The 21835-nt window shown below is 41.2% G+C and overlaps 1 protein-coding gene across 1 annotated transcript in view; it reads left to right on the top strand.

The window, feature by feature from the left end:
• Positions 1–21835, top strand: part of TTL (tubulin tyrosine ligase) — a 196402-nt gene that overhangs the window by 170769 nt on the left and 3798 nt on the right. The window contains exon 6 of the mRNA XM_085612103.1: positions 5329–5472. Within this exon, the coding sequence (XP_085468229.1) occupies positions 5329–5472 (144 nt within the window). The remainder of the gene's footprint in view (positions 1–5328; positions 5473–21835) is intronic.

The following is a 21835-nucleotide window of genomic DNA, read 5'->3' as shown; positions in this document are numbered from 1 at the left end:
CTCACTGGAAATCCCACAATTGCCCCACCCTTGTCGGCACTCTTTATGTTGTTTTGAAGGGACCTTAAAGCGGACCTTTTGTTCAAATACTATACAACAAAAGGTGTTGGAGGAAATCTCCAACCTGGAACAACTTGAACAGCAAGGACGGGCTTTTAGTAATATGAGCCAGGACGACTGGGCCGCTTTAAGGTCCCTTCAAAACAACATCTCTATAACCATAAAGAGTGCCGACAAGTGTGGGGCAATTGTGGTTATGAACACTTCAGACTACGATCTTGAAGTACGGAGACTACTGGGTGAGCGGAAGAACTATCACCCCCTCACCAGAGACCCTACTCCTGAGTTAATGAACTTAATCACTACAAAGGTGGCGGATGCCAGGAGTAAGAATTGGATCACGAGTAAAGAGGCTGAATTTCTTGTGAACACCAAACCCAGAATACCGGCTTTCTTTATACTCCCGAAAGTGCATAAAGCCCAATGGCCTCCCCAGGGTCGCCCGATAGTTTCGGGTATATCTTCCATTCTTGAGCCCCTTTCCCAATTTGCAGACTTTTTTCTACGGGAGTCAGTCCTTAAACAACAATCGTATGTGCAGGACACTACAGATATATTGAATATCTTGAGCACTTTGGAATTTGATGCTACGCAACAATTTTTGCTCACGATTGACATCGAATCCCTGTACACTAACATCCCCCAGGAAGCCACGCTGGTGGCAGCAGCGAGGGCCCTGGGGGAACAGGACTGGTTCCATGATACACCCCAGACGTTTGTGCTTCAATGCATTGAACTTGCCCTTACTCGCAACTATTTTTGCTACAAAGATGAGCTATTTCTACAGGTGTCTGGTACATCTATGGGCGCTTCCTTTGCGCCGAGCTTGGCCTGCATTTATGTAGGCCAGTTCGAGGAACATTTCCTGTACCAGTCATCTAATCCTTTCCAGAGACATATTTGTCTCTGGAAAAGATATATTGACGATGTGATATGCATCTGGGAGGGCACTGAAGAGATCCTTCTGCAATTCTTGATTTGGCTTAATAATCTTGACCCCTGTCTTAAATTCACCTGGACAGTGAGTAATGATCATGCGGTGTACTTAGATCTTGACATCAAGGTGCAGGGTGACAAGCTGTTCATGACGGTCCACCAAAAAGGGTCTGATAGGAACTCTCTGCTCCATTATCAGTCATATCACCCTAGGGCTCTACGGGATAACTTACCGGTGGGCCAATTTTTTAGGTATCGCCGCAATTGTTCCACTGTAGAGTTTTTCCCAACAGGCAGAGGAGCTCTCGGGCAGGTTAATTCAGAGAGCTTACCCTAAGAAAATCGTCAGTAGGGCACGTAAAAGGGCCTTGAATACACCTCGGGAGGCTCTTTTAGAAAGGAATCAAAGAGAATCAGATGACTGCCTGACAGTGGTGATGACGTATGACCCTTTGGCTACTAAAATACGACAATTGATCAGGAGGCATTGGCCATTGTTGTCCACCGCTGATTTTAAAATGCCCCAACCCAGATTTGCGTTTAAGCGTGCTACCAACTTAAAAGATAAATTGGTACATTCACGTTTACAGGTAACACAAAAGAGTTCCTCGATTCCGGCCGGACACTACCCTTGTGGCAGTTGCTCGGTGTGTAATCTGACGGACAAAACCAAATCTGTAATACTCAACAGTGGCAAAATTTGGTATTTGAATACATTTTCAAACTGTAACACCACAAACGTCATTTACAGACTCACGTGTCAGTGTGGGCTACAGTACGTGGGCCTAACGACAAGGAAAATAAAAATTTGGGTCCAGGAACATCTAAGTACGATCAAAGCTGGGAAACTCACCACACGCCTGGTACAACATTTTTGTGAATTTAAACATGACACACGGGCCTTAAAATGGGTGGTCCTGGAAAAGGTAGTGGCCAGTAATGACTGTATTGAACAAGTCTTAGCAACCAAAGAAGCGCGCTGGATTTTTTCAGAGAAAGTGGACCGAGTGGGGTTAAACGACCGTATAGAGTGGAATAAGATCAGTAGGTAATAGAACCCTTGAAAGCAATGTAAATATCTTGGTGGGTTGTATTACAGGAATTCTAGGGTGCACGCGCCCGGTCAAAAAGAATGCTCCGAGACATCTATTTTTCACTATATTATTTTTTACATTGCAGGTATATACACTTTAAGATGGCCGCTGTGGTGGGTCACCTATTGGCTGCAACTTTGTTGGGGTGACCGAGGAGTCAAATAGCGTTTGTGAAGAGCTAGCACATTACTCCCTTTGAACCTGAGTTACTGCGGATGATAGACGTTGTTGTCACCAATGTCTTGCTCTAATGGGTCTTTTTAGATCAGGCTCCAGATATACTGTCGGTCGGTTAGCTTGAAAGCGCTTCGGGTTAAAATTGTTGTTAGCTTGTACTTGCTATACCCTAAGCCCCCGCGTTCCATATTCGTCAATATTTCCGCCGCCTTTTATCACTTATCGGGGTAGCTGTAGACTAGGTGTACATGATATCCCTGTAGACACTCCAAGATGGCCGCCAGGGAAGGACTACAGTTTCTAATGTGGCGCGAGCTTTGTTCCATGAGATGTGGGCTGGTAGCAGAGGGGCGTGGCACTGGCTTGACAATATTAGCGTCCGCTGAACACCGGAAGAGTGAAGCGGGGATGAGATACGGCCCTTCCAGATAGCGGTTGCGGTGAGAAGTGTGTCAGCGTGCGAGTGCTTTTTAATGATGTTATGTGCATATATCGATCGTGCACAAGCGTGGGGGCTATGTTTGGACATGGCGGATTGCTGTTAGGCATAGCTACCCGGGGTACAATTGGAAATTAGAAATACCTTGGTATCTTTTAATGAGCACATGTCGACCTTGTATATGTGTGGGTGCTATGGTTGGACATGTCGGACTGCTATTAGGCATAGCTACCCGGGGTATAATTTGAAATTAGAAATACCCTGGTATTTTTTAAATGAGTGGTGGGTGCTCTGAGTTTGAGAGCAAGGAATTACTTGTGGCGCACATTGGCTGTAACACAATATATACAGTGCAATACTGTTTGATGCGTAGCCTGATTGACGCCTTCTTTTCCACAGGTGTTTAATGAGCTAGCAATAGTGCTGCCATAAAAATCGGGGGTAAAGGTATTCAATACAACCCCGAGCGGCATAGTGGAGGCAGGTACGAATGCCCTCCGCCTCTATATGGTAAATACCCCATTTTTTTGAAAAAACATTAAATTCTGTGACTATAAACACAGTTGGTTGGTGTGTGTCAATTGACAATGGAACAGAGATTGGCTATTCTGTTTCTGTTTCTGTCTTTTTATTCTTAACAGCCCTCCCGCAACACAAAAGCATATTTCCAGTGAGGTGATCGAATCCCTTGCCCTGATGAATTTGCCAGAACAAAGTTAAGTGGCAATGAAACATGTTGGCCTTCTTCATAAAGGTTAGCAACATTGAGTGCTTTTAGTTTGAGTAAGCTCACCGGTTTGAATAAAGAGGGTGATTATAAGTGAGTCTGTAACTCAATTTTAAATATTGCTTTGAACATCTGGTCCTTTGCAATACACGGGTTTCTTTTCTTTTCTCTGTTGGGAACAGGAAAAAGTTTCCTCTCTTGGTCTGTTCCCTCTTTCTCTTCACTGGACTCTAACTCTTGCTTTCCGTGAGTGGGCAACCGATGATGAGAAAACGTGGGCATACTAGCGAGAACCGTCTGCTAGCCTCCCTGGTGTTGCGTACGTGACGGGCCCACTCACTTTTCACCTTCATTTTTCTTTAAGTACTTTTGACTTTTCTCTGTGAAGGTGTTGTTTTACTGTGGGCTGTTGTTGTTTTTGATATTTGAAGGTAATAGGACTACAACTATCTGTATACAATACCAGTATCGGAAGAGATATAATTATTCCCTTGAAGCTGTGTAGGTCCTAAAGCAATTATAAAAGTTACACCCCTCCTTAGTGCCTAGCCTTGTTTGGTTTATTGATCATTGAGTGGAGGGCGGCTTGGCACATACCCTCTGTAGCTCCTGATTGTAATGAAGGACCAAAAGCCCCACAATTCTAAGATGTCATATTGTAGTATTTGAATACAGAGAGAACCAAACCTTTTGCCCTTTGTTTGTGCTTTTCCCTTAATTCAGCCAGATTGAATATATTTCATCCAAAACATTTATGCACTCAATAGCCTACACATCTTGCAAATATAACATCCATGTATGTCTACAAACTCTGTTATTTCACTGTCTTTCAATATTTCCTCACACATAGTAACATTCTAGGGTATGGTACTAAGTCTGTTCTCCGCAAAGTTAAGATTCTTATGATATTTGTCAACTTGGGGCTCAATATCAGTGCTGGAAATTTGCTTGAAGCGCTGTTGCAAACTAAGACCAAACCTGAGACTACATGCAAATTTAAAAAATCAAAGGGTTCGCCCCGGTGGCCTTCCTGCCACTAGTTTTGGACCTATGGATTCGATTGTTGCAGGATTTGTTGGTGTTAGTCTGCCCAACATGCCCTTGACTCTTGAACCTGGTGTGGCAGTATTGGTTCTCCTACTGGATTGTAATGTTAGTTGCTCTAAGAATACTAGAAGATTCTAGTCAAATGGAATTTGAACAACCAAAATCTGCAAATACAATGACCTCATTGTACCTGCCATTGGCTTCCAAAGTGTATCTTGAATATTTATTGATTCTTTTAGTCTTGTCAAAGGCTTATATTCAGATGTTAAACCTCCGTCTCAGCCCAAAGGCATTTTCCTACTTTGTCCAAGTGTGATTACTCTCATCCCTACCAAGAAGTGAAATGAATCAAATAAAGGATTGCCCTGCAGGTGTTTGATATAGAATGTGCTAACTCTTACCTTATCTGATGAATGGAACTTATGCATTTAAAAGGAAAGTTTAATTTTTTCTACAGCTTATTAAAATAGAATACATTTTACACATTTAGTCAATTGTGCTTTTTAATGTAGCAATCTAGTTTACTGCAAATATCCATCTGATTCTTACTGATTGAGATGTGCATTCGATCACCCAGATTCTAGAGTGCATTGAGGGTGCGTCAAACATACGGATTGATTTTTATGTTTGAATTTAATTTCATAGACGTTTTGTTCATCTACTGTGTAAATTTGAGCTTATGATAATGTTCGGGTAAATTTGTGATGCTCTTCAGGTATTAATTGTAAAGGTGTAAAGGGAGCATTTTGAAATCTATTCCTCATCCAATCAGCTCATTAAGATGTAGAACCAACATCTAATCTTTTGATTTCAAATGTTTTCCAATGTTTATATGTTGTTTTTTTCAGAAGCTGCCTTGTCTGTATAGAACCTGCAATCAGCACAAAGCACCTACCGTACCACAGTTTCCAGCTCTTTGGATTCGACTTCATGGTTGATAAGGACATGAAGGTTTGGCTGATTGAAGTTAATGGAGCCCCTGCCTGCGCTCAGTAAGCAATTCCAGAAACTTTAAAACGTAGGGTTGTTTTCCATGTGTGCCATGGGTGGTTACTTTTTGTGAACATCTTTGCCATCTTCTTTGCTTGAGTTGGTCATATTTGGAGAGGAAGGTGTTGGCTGTAGAGATGAAACCCAATCTAGTTGCTGCTGATAGATGGTGATTGAATGGCCTGGGCAAGTCCAGGTCGGAGAATTTCAGTGCAACCAGGGAGGACTTGAGCCACTGAGTCCCATGAGGCAGATGGCCTTTACTGACCAGAGATCCAGGCTTGTGGAAGAGAAAACTTGCTTCCAAAATATCTCCACCCGTTTGGCCTCTCTAGCGGGACAGTAGTCAAAAAAATGTTGAGATTAGATCTGCTATTGGATGACTGCACCGCTACACTTTGGGGGGAGGGTGCTGGGAGAGGAATGCAGGGTCGTCCATGGCAGGGCAATGGCACCTCGCTTATTTGCCTGTTAACTGGGGACAAAGCAAGGTTTTGTCCAAGCCCCCAACAAGGTATCTGTTAGTGCCTCATCAAATGGTAAAAGGGGCTCAGAGTATGTCTGTCCCAGCTGGAGGACGTCCATGAACACATCAGTCTTGACCTCCAAAGTATGGATCTGGAGGTCAAGGACCTCAGCCCTGCTACTTATTACCATGGCATAGTAACGGATTTGGGAGTGGCTGGACCAGGGTTTGAGAAAAAACCCATTTTGGGAGCTATTGAGACAACTAGCTCCCTGCAAGTCATCATCACTATTGTCTTTTTAATAGGGCTGAGAGAACGCATCACCTGTGTCAAAAAGGAATTGTAGGGTGTGTGTTATCTTTTGTGGAGGCAGTAGATCAAGGAAGGGAAGCAGCACCTCAACTGTTGCTGGGCATGGCTTCTGTTGAGGTTGGACCGGTACCGACTCGGAGTTGGAGAGTTCTGCGGGTATCTCATCCGACCGGGAATTGATGGGTTTGGCTTAGGAATCAAAGTTCTGAGGACCAAGGTTGGCTGAGATGGTGCTGAGTCCTTCTTCAATTTTTTTTATGTTTCTTCTTCGACCTTCCCAAAGATTTAGATCCTGGAGTGAGTATAGGCTCGGGACTGAAGCTTTGAGTTGGATTGCGACTTATATAAGTCTCGTTGTGTAGTCACCTTGTGTTTGGCGATGTTAAGCTTCACCTTGTAGTCCTGAATAGCCTTCGAGTTCATCGACACTCAGTCACTGCAGGTCTTAGAGTTGTGGCTCGAACCCAGGCACCACAGACTCATCTGATGGGGATCTCTAACAGACATTTGTTTGCGATAGTCCCTACAGGGCTTAAAACCTCCCTTTTTTGCTGTGAAATTCACTTGCACACTGTGAATTTTGGATGAAAATTATTTGAGGTAAGTTTATCTGAGAGATGAGAGAGAGCTCTGGATCCTCATCTGGTGGTGTAGAAAGAAAGGAACTGGCATTGTGAATGAGTTACGCATATGTAGACTCCGCACTTCATTTCCAGGACAGAACGGCGTCAATGCGGAGCTGCACGCTGCCACCTACTGGCTCTCAGAGGTGCTGCTGAAAAGTGTCTGGATCCAGTCTAACACCTGGGAAATTTTCAAAAGGTGAGAAATCAGCGGCTAGAAGTCTCTATTATAAGTGAGTTTTTGTTAAAGCTTCATCATAGCTTAGTTGAGATGTATATCTTTCTGGTTGTGTTTGATATTGAGGTTGACGTTGCTGAATATTAAAAAGAGGTGGATGTTGATGGGAGATTCAGGACCACTCAGAGATGCTCAAAGAATATGCATATAAGGCTACAGGGAGTAGTGGATGATAGATGAGTATAGTTGGAATTAAATTGCAGAAGTGAAGTAAATGGAGATGTACTTGAAGGTAGATGTTTTCTGTTGTGGGGTGTAAAGGAGTTCAGGGTCTTGTTTAGTTTTAGTCCCCCTCAAGTATTGGAAATTGGAAGTGTATGGATGAAGGTGGTGTTGTGGTGGAGAGCACCATTGAAGAGGTCTGTTAGTGACCTACGCATTTGAGGTGCGTAGGTCACTATCCAACATCTCCCCTTGACAAATGCGTGACTACAGGTAGATGTCACCTCACATCTTTCATCAACCCTGTTTTTCCTAAATTCATTCAAATGGTTCTATATGCCTTCACGCTTTCTGTGAAGGTAGGGAGACCTTGGTTATAGATCCTGTAGTACTGAGGAAGGCCACAGATCCCGAGCGCCTTAATGTCTGGCTAAAACATTTCGACCGAAGGATGCAGGGATAACTAGCGTCCCAGCACACCATTTTACTGTGTTTTATGTTATCAAGGCTACCCTGAAAAATGATACTCTAGAGTGACAAATTATATCATTTTTATTCTTTTTCAGTTTTCTATTTTGGGTGGTGGCTATTGTACTTATAATGGGGATGTTTTTATTTCTATAATTTATATAAGTTTGGCCAACAATCTCTTTTTGATACCTCACAAAATGGAAATCGGGAAGTTACATTTCAGAAGAATTCCTTGGAATTCTTTTTGCAGAGACCAAATAACATAAAGTGTTCCTAATGGCTAATAATCCCATAAAGGCATTAACATCTACAAACAGTCTCTCTCTGCTCCAGTATTAATTATTCTTTGTCACCTCTGCAATTCTAAATTATTTTAAGTGAAGTGACTGGTAACTTCATTTGAATAGGATGAATTTATTCCAGGAGAAATGGTGGAGTTGTTACCAATTCTGGACTCACTCGGCCACAATGAATCTTCAATTCTGTTGTCTAGTATTAAAAAACTCTCTGCTGTCTCCTTAAATTCAATACCTGAGAACCCATACTTGGCAGCCCTTTGCCTGAGCTATTGGAGGGTGATAATCGTATAAACCTTTTGCATCAAGTGAGCTGTAATTTCCCAGTATGGATTTATATTACCAGAAGTCAACATGTTTTGACCTGCCACTCTGAAAGAGGTTGATCTGACTATTGACCATCCTGTTTCAGATACCAATAACAGTACTCCCATTAATACCTAACCTCTCATTTTCTTCATTGATAGGAAAGGATTCAAACAACTATCAGATAAGGGAATAGGTAGTAGTTTGTAATTGACATGAATTCATTACACACTGTGTTTTGTGTAGTTCCAAACTTTTTGGCAAGGTCTGTTGCAGGATTTGAACATATATTGATGATTTTTACATCTATACTTTAAACATTATTTAGGACCAGTGTTTGTGCAAAACGAAGCTTACAACTACACCGGATTTCATTTCATGTCCTGACCGCAAAAACACTGTACTCTTTAGTGGAAATAATCAGTGTTCAAGGTTGCATACAGTGTACTGTGATTAATCCTATTTCTTTGACTGGTTCTGAAGAAAACGTTGATAGTCCATGGAAATTTAGTTGCTGAAGCATAGTTCTGGAGACATAATATAAGGTCTGTATTGATATAATCTATTCATTAAAAAGTTATTCTGGGACCTGAAGCCCATTTCTATCCAGTGATTCCCAAGTAAATATAAAAAGAGTCTCCCACTACTACAGTTGTGCTATGTTTTTACCATCAAATCCAATAAAAAAATACAGTACAATGTTACACTACAAACAAACAATGGCAAAAATATTTAGGATCATAAAAAAGTGAGTCTGAAAATATAATTATCAAAGCATGGAGGTTTGGTTAGGGGAGGAAGACCTGGAAGAGGTTATTCCTACTAGCTCTAAAATACGCCAGATGCTCAGGTTTCCCTGTATAATGTTCAAGGGAACTCTCTGCAAGTTGTTTCAACCTCACTCTCATCTACGTTTTCACACTAAACTCTTGATCTCTGGAATTTGAGATGTGGCTCTCTCTCTCCGTTACTATGACTGCTGTGGAAAAACATCAGATTTATGAAGGACCTGTTCCATTTGTGACATTTGATTTTATTGATCTATGCTCTAAGGTAATGAATATTTCTTTCTTTTGGATTCATTTAATTCTATACCTAATCTTTCATTACTATCTTCAGGAAACATTAAAATTGTTAATCAGCAAAAAGATAATGTTAACACTGCCTCCACTATAGAAATATGAGCTGAATTTTTCTTTCGGTCATAGTATCTAATATAATTGAAGCCAATACTGAAGTAATAGTAGAAAAGGAAGAATATGTAATACCATGATTACCCTTTTTGCTTCAGGCAGATAATATTGTCCCAGTGAATCCGACATTGGTTCCCAGACTCTTTGCCCAATATTTAAGAAGGTTTTATTCAGTACGATACGTTTAGATGCCAAATCTCTCTCTAAAAAAGTAGAAGAATGTGGCAGGACGCCCTGTATCCATCACGATATAATAAGAATGATTTGATTAATAATCAGTCTAATATATGTGCTTATCTGCTAACGGTTTTAAACTGAAAGAATCCCAGTCAAGTGGGGGAATATCCTGTTTACATATAAATTAATTGACACTTTTCTGGTCTTTGTGTGCATCTAGAAAAATTTGAAGAAATAAACATTTGTAAACCAGTACTGATATGTGTCAATGAAACTTGGCAATCAAGATATTTTACTGTATGTTTATTATGTGTTCTCATAGGGTGCACAAAGATCAACAAATGTAAATGCCAGAGTAGCCTACCAGCAGTCTTAAAAGCTGACTATCAATGGCAGTCTAAAATCATACTGATTAATTGCCTCTGTATTCAAGGGATAATCTGGACTATAAGATTATTTGCAATGTGTGTCCCTACACGTTATTTTATCTAATGTTTATATTCGCATGAGTGTTTATATAATAATCTAGTAAAGGAAATTGTCTGTTCCATTGCTGAGTTCTCCAAGAAATATGGTATAATTAATATAATGATTGTTAGGGATCTAAATCTAACATTTTCTACCAAATCAGTTGAGCTTATGAGGGGTGCAGAATAGGGCGAGATATGGCGCATTCAAGACATTATGATACTTATTAAAAAAGTTTAAACTGGGGCAGACTTTTGTTAAGTTCACTGATAGAAATAAAGTGTGTCCTATTTAATGGGTGGGTCACTGGGGATAACCTGGGAAGCTTCTCTAGATTTGTTTAGAATGGTGTGCCTGCGATCAATAATTCAAGGTTCTCTAAAGTTGGTCCTGGAGGGCAGGATCCATGCCAGATTTTTTGCATATCCCCATTTAGATAAATGTAGTTATCTTAAAAATCTGGCATGGATCCAGCCCTCAAGGTCGACTTTGGAGAGCCCTGAATTATGTAATTGTTTCCAGGGATCTGTTTAAAACTTTGAAATAATTGTCTTTAATACACCTCATGATAGAGACTGAATAGGCTTGTAACATTCAATCCACTTCACGATGGAACATAGAAAGAGAGCCCTTTATGATCGAAAACAATAATTGCGGCCTATATTGGTCCACTCATGCTGACAGTAACAGACTGTCTACTCTGTCCCCTACTGTTTTCTGATACAATTGTATAAGATTTTAATGAAAAAAGTAATCCTCTACAATATATGAGCAACCTTTGGTGCTTTGAACATTATTCCAGTGGTCAGACAGATGACTATTCAAGAAAGGAGCAGAAGCTGAAATGACAAGTAAGCAAGTTAATATGAGCTACTTTGCTAAAGCTCTGTATGCAGAATATAACTATAATATTAATTAAAATGGGTTTACAGAAAGCCATTCAGGAATAGTGAAGATCTCAGGAAAATGAATGGTTGTGCTTCATAACCAATGCTTCCAGTCATATGAATCCAGTTACGTTTTGACTCCTTTTTGGTAACATGACAGGTAGTAGTTTTGCAATCCCCAAACATGCCTAGGTGGACATTGTCATCAAATTGTATGCCAATGTCAGTTCATCCAGGTGCTCTTGGGTTCTGTCCTCGTGTTCTAATTCTTTGCCTCCTCCTACTCTTCAAACCTTCATTAGAAATACTACAATTTCAAATAATTTGAAGCAAAAGACCCAGATGAAATCTCTGTAACAGTTTCAAGCTGGACGCAACAATTTGGGGAAATATATTTCTCACTTTATGTAGATATTGTTGTTCTGTAGGTATTATCCCCAATTCCTGGTGTGACTCTACTTTACTAGACATCTTTAAAGGTCCCAAAGGATTACCTGCTACATTTTTGTATAATTGCCTTTTTTAGATGCAGTGGGGAAAATATTCTGTACGTTTCTAACAAGCATCTGCAAATATGGTTAGGTGATGAAAATATTTTGGCTAAAGAACTGTAAGGATTCTAAAAGAATATCCATCATCTACAACATCACTAGTATTACATTTTATTTTGGATAAATATTTTACTTTTTAGGGCAGCTGTTTTGTGCCACGTTTGTCGACCGCACCCTGCAGCTTATGATAAATTTGATCAAACCTTGTTATAGCACAAGTTGATGTCTCTTAGGATTGTGGATGATCTTCTCCAGTTATCAATGGCTCTAAACACTGATACTTGGTATCTTGTGACAATAGATGCAAGCTAATTACCTGATGGCCTTAAGTAGAAATATAGTCTGTTTTTGAGTAATTTTGTTTGAGGTCAGGATGCCCCCCCCCCTAAAATGGATAATATTCCAGTTTATACCCTTGTGTAAGGGGGATAATCTAATAATTTTAGATCAGACACTTACATAATCACTTTCTGAATGTAACCTCTGCAAAGCGTAAAGTGATTGTAGCATAACATGTGTATTTGTAAAGTGCATGTTCTCCTCATAGTGCATCATGGCACAGAATAAAGGTGAGTATTGATATCCCACTCAGTGGTACTCATTTTATCGACCTCGGAAGTATGAAAGGCTGAGTGGCTCCACAGGGATTTGAACATGTGGTTATACGGTTAAATAGAGATTTCTAGAATGGATGAATTAGCCCACTGAGCCCTCTGACCCATCTTTTGTAAATACCAGAAACAGATGAAGTTAGATGTTAGATAGTGAAAGGTTATACATACATGGGAATGATATTCAGTCTATTTACCGTTTCCTTCTATTAATTAACTGATTAGAAAAACGGTTGTTCACGGAGTAGGCCTGAGAAGAGCCCGTCGTAATTTAGGAAAAACACAAATAACTGCTCAAAGTGTATGAAGTGAAGACTAGCTAGTGAAGAGCTAATTTGCTGTAAGGAATAGAATACTTGCCTTTTTACACACTTTCTTTTCATTTAGACCTTAAAAAAGTACATTTTTAAAGTCTTTGATTGCAGTACAGAAGTCTCTATCGGTACAAGCCATAAATCTTCAACTTGGCCTAATTAGGACTCACTCAAAAACCTCCAAGACATTTTCTGCATGCACTGCTTAAATATAAACCTATGAGTGGGTCACCTGAAAGGTTTGTATTAAAGAAAAATGTTTCCACAGTTGCTCTTTAACATTAAATTAAAGGCTCTTCTTTCTTGGTAGATATAACCCTGGCAAGAACAGTTAGCAAGAAAGCTATCTAAAATGTTTGTTGTGTGATGGATAGAAACCTTTGTTTGAGAATTATGGATCTCTATTATGTAAAAGATTGAGCATTGTTTAGACAATCTCAAACATATGTGGGTATGCTTAATCAGACCTTTATGCATAGGTTCTTTCTCAAACATGAGGTCATCAGGGTTAACTTTATGAACTGATACTGGTAAATGGGGTGGATTTTAGTATAAAACGCATGCAGGAAAATGGGTCCTTAGTTGGGAAGGATATGAATAAGAAGTTCAAAACCCTGATCTGTCAACGTTTAAGTTCAATATAGAAACCTGGGATCACCCTCTGGTAGCTACAGAACAGACAGGCATACCATAAGGAAATGTGTTCAAAGTATTTAGCAGTACCAAGACAATTGAATAAACACCAAACCACAAGCAATTTATAAAAAATAGATAATGGCGGCTGGCATCTTGGGGGGGGGGGGTGGGGGAGCGGTCGCGTGCGCATTTAAAATTAAAAAAAAAAGGAAAAATAAAATACCTTACTTGACAGGACCTCCCCGCTCCAGACGTCCTTGTTGCTTCTGCTGCCCAGCCATCGGGAAACTCTCTTGACCAATCAGGGCACCACTCTCACCAGCATGAGAGCAGCACCCTGATTGGAGGGATTGGTCTCACTCGGCGCTCCACAGCGCTCTGGAGGCATGCACTTGCTCTATACCCAGCTGTCACCAAAATGACCAAAATACAATAAGGGGAACTAAACATATGAGTTTTTAAACTTTTATGGCAGAAAGCACCAAGAAAAAGTAAAGTACCAACCAGAAATCACTTTTCATGGTTGACCAAGACCTCTACACAATTTCAGGCCAACCTCGATGAGGCAGAAGTCAGAACCTCTAAGCAGGTCTTCCCAGTTAAGGATTTTGCCTTTTGGGTTAGTCTGTGAAATGGAAGTCAAAATCCTCCAGTGTTGCAAGGCTGCTGGCTCTATCCGACCAAGTCCTTTGGAAGTCAGGTAGCCATTGGATGAGGACCTCCTGAAGCTATTTGTTTTGGCAGCAACCACCCCTAGTGGGGAAAAGTCACATTTCGTGGCACCAAAGTCCTCATAGCAGGCAGATTTTTGTTTTGTGCTTTTATCAAGTCAGGACTCCCCCACCCCCCCCCCTCCTACCCCTCAATAAGCACTGTTGGAGTTTTGTGACAGGGATGGAGGATGGTATGTCTGAGAGAACAAATTATGGGTGTCTGACTGTTCCCGCCCCCGTCCTTTCCCTGAGAAGTTGTTTAAAGATATAAGCCTTCCGGTTATCACGCATGTGCACATGCCTGGCCCCACCCTCAACCTGCCTGACCTCAACCCGGCACCATACCCAAGACGGCTTATACTGATTGTTTTGGATTGTTGGGGAGACACTATGCTGCAAGTATGTTATATTATTGTTATGTGTCTCTGCCCAGTGAGTTTTGTACTGTATTTTACTAATAAAGAACTCTGGGGGAAAAAAACAGATTTCTACCTTCAGGCATTGTCTCTGATTTTTGGCATTTGGGATTCAGGAGCCACTCCAGCAGAGGCCACCAGTGGTGTCCAGTCCAGTTGCTTCTGCTCAGCTTGCACACCAGGAAAAAGGCCTCTTGCAGCTTGTTGTGTCCCTTTACCAGCACAGGATGTCAGCCAACTGGCCCTTGGAGTCCACTTCTCAGGCCTGGGATCAGGTCCAGCCCTTCACGTCTCCACATAGGCTACAGTAGCAGGTCCAGTCCTCTACTGCTCGTTGTCTGTTCCAGATGTTTTCTGATGGGCTGTGGGTAAGGTGCCACTTTTGAAGTATTCAGTCCAGGACGGAGACTCCTGGATACTCCCTAACCAATTTGAAAAATATTCCCAGAGGCACCCCTTTCAGCTTTTGCTGCGCTTCCTGCTTGCCTTTCAGCTAACTATCCCATAGTACACTAGTCTGAGTAAAATACAACATGTTAGCACGCTTCTGTCCTTGAATGCTGCTGGTGTGCCAGCCAGGGTGTGTTTGAGGAAATGAGCATCCTCCTCCTGCTTAACTACACCAAACTGGTTCTGGAACTAGCTACCCCTCTAACTGGACTGGTGGTAAGCTGGTTACAGATAACCACACAGGGAACAAAGGTTTTTTTCCGACAAGTCTCACTTTACAGTTACTCATGAATGGGCAGGCCTCAGCCTGGTATCTCTCAATTTAAGGACGTTTCTGACCCATCCCCATCTACCCTTCCTGAGGTGAGAGGATCCAAGTTTTTAACACCCAGGTCTTCTTGGCAAAAGATCTAAGCCATTGGTTCTGCTAGTGGAGCAGTTTCTACACCCCAATGAGAGGAAGCACTGACAGAACTAACTGCAGGCAGGTTAATGCTAATTAGCCAACTAGAGGTTCTGGCATACAAAGTGTAACTTGTCAAAAGCAACTTTTACTAACTATTTATTAAAAATGTGATTTTATCAGTGGATTGAATTTTTAATGAACACTAACCATAGTGGTTGAATCATTTTAATAGCTTGCCTCAAACCAAGAACAGCAGAATTATTATTTTATATGAACTTTAGTTTTTATAATAGAAAAAGCTCTCGCCTTTCACGTAGAAAATACCTTTTGGGGGGCTAGTCACTGTAAGTACATGGCAACTCTAAATTCTTGCATGTACCACTTTTAAAACGAGGCACCTTAGCTTGTGGGCTACAAGACATAATTAAGGGTGACTTATTTCATATTTAAAAGTGGGGTTATTTCTTGTTACAAAAAAAAAAAAAGCATCTATCTCGACTGACTCACCTGCAGGTTATAAAGACCTAGGTTAAAAAGCTGCAGTAGTCCAGCTACATGCGTAAGCCTGAAGCCATCTTATCTTTGTCATCCCAGTGCACCATATACTAAGACCTTACTGGAAAGTTATATATCCCAGTAGGTTTATAGCCAATTTTACCATATTTAAGGAATCAGAGAACATAAACTTGGCACTAGACATTAGACCCCCAGTCTACCGAGTTAAAAACCAGCAATACCTGTCAGCAAAATAAACAATCAATTTCTTGCATCTTAGTTTGACTTCTTTAAGAGTAGGGGAGTACCAAAGTGCAGAAGCGATAGACTGGATCTTACACCTGGTTTTTGCTGGTAACGCCGTATCCAACACCAACTGCACACCGTTTACATCTTTATCATAACCTACCTATACTAGTAGAGTATTTCCAATATTTTCCCAGGGTGACGTGGATGACAGAGCTCCTACCACCTGTAAGGTTTTTAATTTCAACCAAGGACGATATTTATTCTGTTAATCCGTCAGTCTCGCACGCTGTTTCCTTTCCCTAACATAAGTTGCTGTGAGAGGACCTGGAAATGGAATAATGAGTTGTACATCCATACCTGTGGGATTCCTTCTTCAGAATCGATATGGTATTCTGACCCAAACATCAGATCTAGAGTGTTCCCCTTGAAACAAGTAGGACCGGAGACTAACATGTCCAACCCAAAACCTGACATCCCCTTCAATAGCCTGACCACTTGCAAGCAGGTATGTATATCTGCCCACTGTTGAAAATCGCCTAAAACCACCAAGTTGTTATATGTCAGCGAGGCAGATAAGACCAGATCTAGAAAATGGTAGATGAAAGATGCCGCAGGGTCTGGAGGGTAGGAAGAGAGTAAATCATTCAAAAGAGTGACTGTTGGTGAAATGATAGAAAAACCCAGGGTCTCTACCATGGTCAGTAGGTCTCTATTTACAAATTATGAACTGTTGCTCTGCTTTGATCGCTATGCCACCTCCCCGTCAATTAGGCCTTGCCCTGTGTATGATGTTATAGCTAGCTGGTCGAATGTTATGTACAGGATTATATGACTCCGTGAACCACGTCTATGTGATACACACGTCAGCAAGAGTCCCCGCACTAAACAGGTCATCGGATGCTATGCTGATGAAGGCCACTGGACCTCCCCTTGTTAGTCAGCGTGGTTATAAATTCAATACGCTTAATGTAGACCTCAGTAATGGGCATATTAATATGATCGATTTTTACCTTCTTGGTCCTCCAGTTTGTCATCACAGGACACCACTCCTACTGACAGCTTACCTCAGAAAGTTCATTCCCTTCCCTCATTTCCTCTCAATATCCAGCAACTGCTGCTTGATGTATGTCATTCTAGGAAGACGGCCTGTCTTCCTAGAATGGCCTAGAGCTCGGATGGGCACAGGCGTGCTTGCCTCTGGTGCACCTTCAGCATGCCAGCGGCACGTCCACTGTACGAAAGCACAGCTGTCTTCAGTTAACAGATAAGGAGTGACCTGCAACTAGATTGTCACTCCAAGATGGCACCATGGGCGTGCCTGTCAAGGAGAGTGGAAAGGGATCCTTTAGCTATACTGTCCATGCAAAAACAGCCTACATAGTGAGTTTGGTGCATTTGTAGTTTTGTGTTTTGGACAGGTGCAGGCCTGTCATCCTATCCATGCCAAGTCCAACACGCACCGTTGACATCACAGTGGACCAAAAAAGTTTCTGAATAAAAAATAAAGTATGTTGACAGGCACCTTCCTAGACTGATTGAGTATTAGGCAATGGTACACCTTTGGTTAGGAGTGAGAACTTAGAATTTGAAATGCAGCTCTCGAGTGTTTGGGCGCTGCTGTGAGGCAGTGAAGTACTTCATCCTCTCACTACACAGTGACTAGACAAGAGCAGTGGAGTAAGAGCGAGCAAAAAGGAGGAGGGTGCAGACGCCTTGCTGTGCTGTGCCAAGCCTGTGTGTTGAGGGAAGCCCAGCAGACCAACAGACCAGTTGCAGAGAAGGATGAGAAGCTGAAGATAAGTTGAGCCGAGCAGGAAGGAGCAGGATGTGAAGAAAGGCGCTTACCACTCCGCTATCAGCATCAGCACCACCAAGCTCCTCAACACCCCTCTCCTACACAGGATAATACCGGATGACACTGGCCCCTGACAAACTGCAATAAGCCACCAACACAGGCACAATAGGCACAGAAAAGACCCAGAAAAGATAAGAAAGGACACTGCCCCAGTGCCACAACCATCTCCACTGAGTGCCTTTGCTAAGGGGTACCACCTGGGAAACACAGCGAGAATAGAGCTGTAGATGCCAAGCAGTACGAGCCAGTACAAATTAGGAACCAGTAATAATCTACAGCAATAGGTGGTGGTCTGTTCCCTGACGCGGGGAGAGCCGTGCATCTCCTTTGAACACCACTGGGGGGGTGGTCTCCAACCCTTAGCTCCCCCTGCCATCAATTTCTGCTTCCTGGTCGAAACGTTAATAAGCATGCTGCGGACTTGGGCAGGGACGTGCCTGTCGGAGCCCGTCGTAGACTATGCTGGGCCCCCTTAATTTTGATTTCTGGTCTGCCTTGAGTCGCCCGAAACCTGGTCAATGATGGTTAACAAGAAGGCTCCTATTTCATCACATCAGGGTTGTCTATATCTACTATTGACTCGTTTCTCACTAAAGCGTCCAACGGCATTTCGAAAGAGATCGCTATGGCTGAGTGTAGATTCTCTTTGGGTGAGGAAACCCATAAAGAGTCTGAAAGGTCCACTCCTAGTTACACCGCATAAGCGCTATGGTTTACCTATTAGCGCCAGGACACCTTCGGGTAATCGCGCGGTTTAGAAATCTCCTTTACATAACATGACATTAGTCAGGGTAACGGTGAACACTGCAGCTTGCCCCAGCCGTATCGGCTCATTCAATTGATAGTCCCTTGCCCCTCGTTCACCCCAGCACAGTGAAGTAGACCCCCAAACTAACAACACGGGGCAAGAAGAAGAATGGATCTCACAAGGAACCTCCTTCGTCTAATTTTAAGAAATCAAGGAAATCAACACCTCTACAATCATGTATTGAGACCGAGGTGGTAAATGACGATCTACTGCTAAAACAGGCTCTTATCGAAGCTATTTGTGCCAAATTATCAGCATTGTTCAATCTCATCCAGTTAAGCCTGGATAACTTCGAACTGAAACCAAGAGATTTTAGACTCTAACTATGCCCCTGTTCACTCAAGCTTATGCAACAAATACATCCCTCTTAGTACCTCCAATGTCCCCATCACAGGGCCTTCCCACCTCCAGCTGGATAGCACCGTTGAAGCGGATAAGTTTAGTCCCGCCTCAGCACCTATCATCCGAGATCCCCTAACCCAATCAACCCAAATGACTCGCAAGAATATAGTAGATCCAAACAAGCAGGGGGAGGGCTTCAGAGATACATCACATATCTACCCTAACATCGCTCCTAAGCTGAATCATAGGGAGACCAAGTACCAAAGTCTTAACCTACCTCCAGCGACCTGTCCTCTTGTCCTCGTGCAGGTCAGTGTCCCAACACTGAAACTCCATCAGAGAGAATCTACTGTACAGCTTATGGCAAAAGCGCGTCATTGGTTAAGCAATTATACAAGGCCAAGACATCTAATCCAGAACCACTTATTAAGGCACGGAGAACCCTCTGGGTTGGTTCCTCTCCTAAGGTATATGAGGGTGATTGTATTGTTTCAAATTTTGACTGTCCTTACCTTGTTAGTGATCCAATTGCTCAGCCCCAACTGGCTCCTATATCAGGGACCAGGATATTTCCGGTCTCCCTTGGTTTCTTTTATAAAAGTCAGCCCATTCACCGTGATAGGACACCAGATGTGGCATCAGGTTCTTCGAGCCATACTTTATTAATTGGTAATACATTTTTATTAATTGATAATGATATTAATTGTTTTAATTTAGTTTAGGAGCGGGCTGTGGGTTTATAGGGGAATAGGGTGTGAAGTAATTTATTATAATTAAGTAATTATTAATTTTTATTTATTAGTATTGGTCATTAATGTATTGTTAAATAATGAATTGGTAATTAATTTGTATTAATTGATAATTATATTAATTCTGTTCATTTTTTGGGGAGCGGGTAGTGAGTATATAGGGGGATAGGGTGGGAAGTAATTTAATTATAATAAAGTAAATATTCATTTTAATTTATTGGTATTCATAATTAATTGTTATATAATTATTAATTGGTTATTTAATTAAAAAATATTTAATTGATAAGCATGTTAATTTTAACCCTCTGCTATCCAACACTTTCCCTACAGTTGCACTTCCTGGAGTGGGAATAGTAATATTAACCCTTTCGATATCCAACACTTTCCCCACTGTTGCACTCTTTGGAGTGGGAATAGTAATTTTAAATCCTTCGCTAGCCAACACTTTCCCTACTGTTGCACTCTCAGGAGTTGGAATAGTAATTTTAACCCCTACGCTATCCAACACATTCCCTACTGTTGCACTCACTGGAGTGGTAATAGTAATTTTTACCTCTTCGCTATCCAACACTTTCCCTACTGTTGCACTCTCTGGAGTGGGAATGGTAATTTTTACCCCTACGCTATCCAACACTTTCCCTACTGTTGCACTCTCTGGAGTGGGAATAGTAATTTTTACCCCTATGCTATCCAACACTTTCCCTACTGTTGCACTCACTGGAGTGGGAATAGTAATTTTTACTCCTACGCTATCCAACACTTTCCCTACTGTTACACTCTCTGTAATGGGAATAGTAATTTTATTCCCTCCGCTATCCAATATTTTCTCTACTGTTTTTGTTAATGTAGTGTATAATTTATTTTAAAAAGATTAAAATATTGTACATTTTTAATTTGTTGTATTTTGTATTTTTTTATTTATATTATTGCTGTATGTGTATACATGTATCTATAAGTTATAAAATGTTTTTTAACCATTTATAAGTTATTAAAATAATTATTTATGAATATCATTAAGTATATGTTTAATTAATTTTTACATTGGATGTATTAGTTAACATTTTAAAACATTTTAAAATATTTTTAACTGTTTCTTTTAATTATATGTATTATGAACTTTTATCTTTTAACATAAAAAAACAATATTTTTAACAACGATATTTTTGACATCGATATTTTTCCCCCGATATTTTTGTACTTACCATAATGTAGATAGTACTTCGATATTCTGGACATCGATATGCTTGTGTCGATATTTCTGTACATCGATATTCTGACTGTCGATATTCTGTCAGTGATCCATCAGGTTCATCGAGCAATGCTGCTAGGCATTCACCTAGTAATCACACCTACCCGTGCACATCTATCAGGTTTGCTCCTCTTTCAGGATTGGACTCCTGCAATTGGCAGATGGCTAACCACCAGAGTCCCCAGATTCTCTCTCGATCTATGTTTTCAGGTACTAAGGTTGATTGTGACACACAATTCTACGGGTATACTCAGCACTTCCTAGTTTTTCGAACCTAGTACCTTCCATTATGGCCTTTAAGGACCACACCTCTGGTATAAATAATTTAATTTACCCCATTCTAACTTGGAACATTGCCGGTTTTAACAGTAAGCGGACTGGCTTATTAGTCTTAACCGACTTTCAGATCATTTGCATGCAAGAAACCTGAGAGATTGCACCGATTTTTATTAATGTGTTTCGTTCATTTAATTCTGCAGCCTTGCCCTCGGCAGGGGGCAGGCATAGGGGTGGTTTACTTACACTGATTTCCAATACCGCTGCCCTTAATGTTTTGCATCTCCTAACTGCTACTCCCTATTTTCACATCCAGGTGATTAAAGGCAGCGCATTTATTTTTTGCTAACTATTATAATAATAATTTCCAAAACCCTGAAGCTGCGCCTCTACACCTAGATAACGTATTAGAGGACCTTGTGGAGTTCCACCCTAAACCCTGGCTCTGTGATTTTAATACCAAAATATGCACCTGGGATCCAGTGGATCTATGTGGGATCATAGATCACAGAGATGTCATCATTTACCATTTTCGTATCCGATACACAGGGCAACGTGCTAAATAGTATCCTTATGAAGTGGCAACTAAACTTACAAAATGCAATAGACCCACTCATGGGGAACTTTTTCCCAACTTTTTATTGA

This window comes from Triturus cristatus, chromosome 6 (genome assembly GCF_964204655.1).
Source record: "Triturus cristatus chromosome 6, aTriCri1.1, whole genome shotgun sequence".
Classification (NCBI taxonomy): Eukaryota; Metazoa; Chordata; class Amphibia; order Caudata; family Salamandridae; genus Triturus; species Triturus cristatus.
The sequence above is the reverse complement of the archived record's forward strand: the minus strand, read 5'-3'. Positions and strand labels throughout refer to the sequence as shown.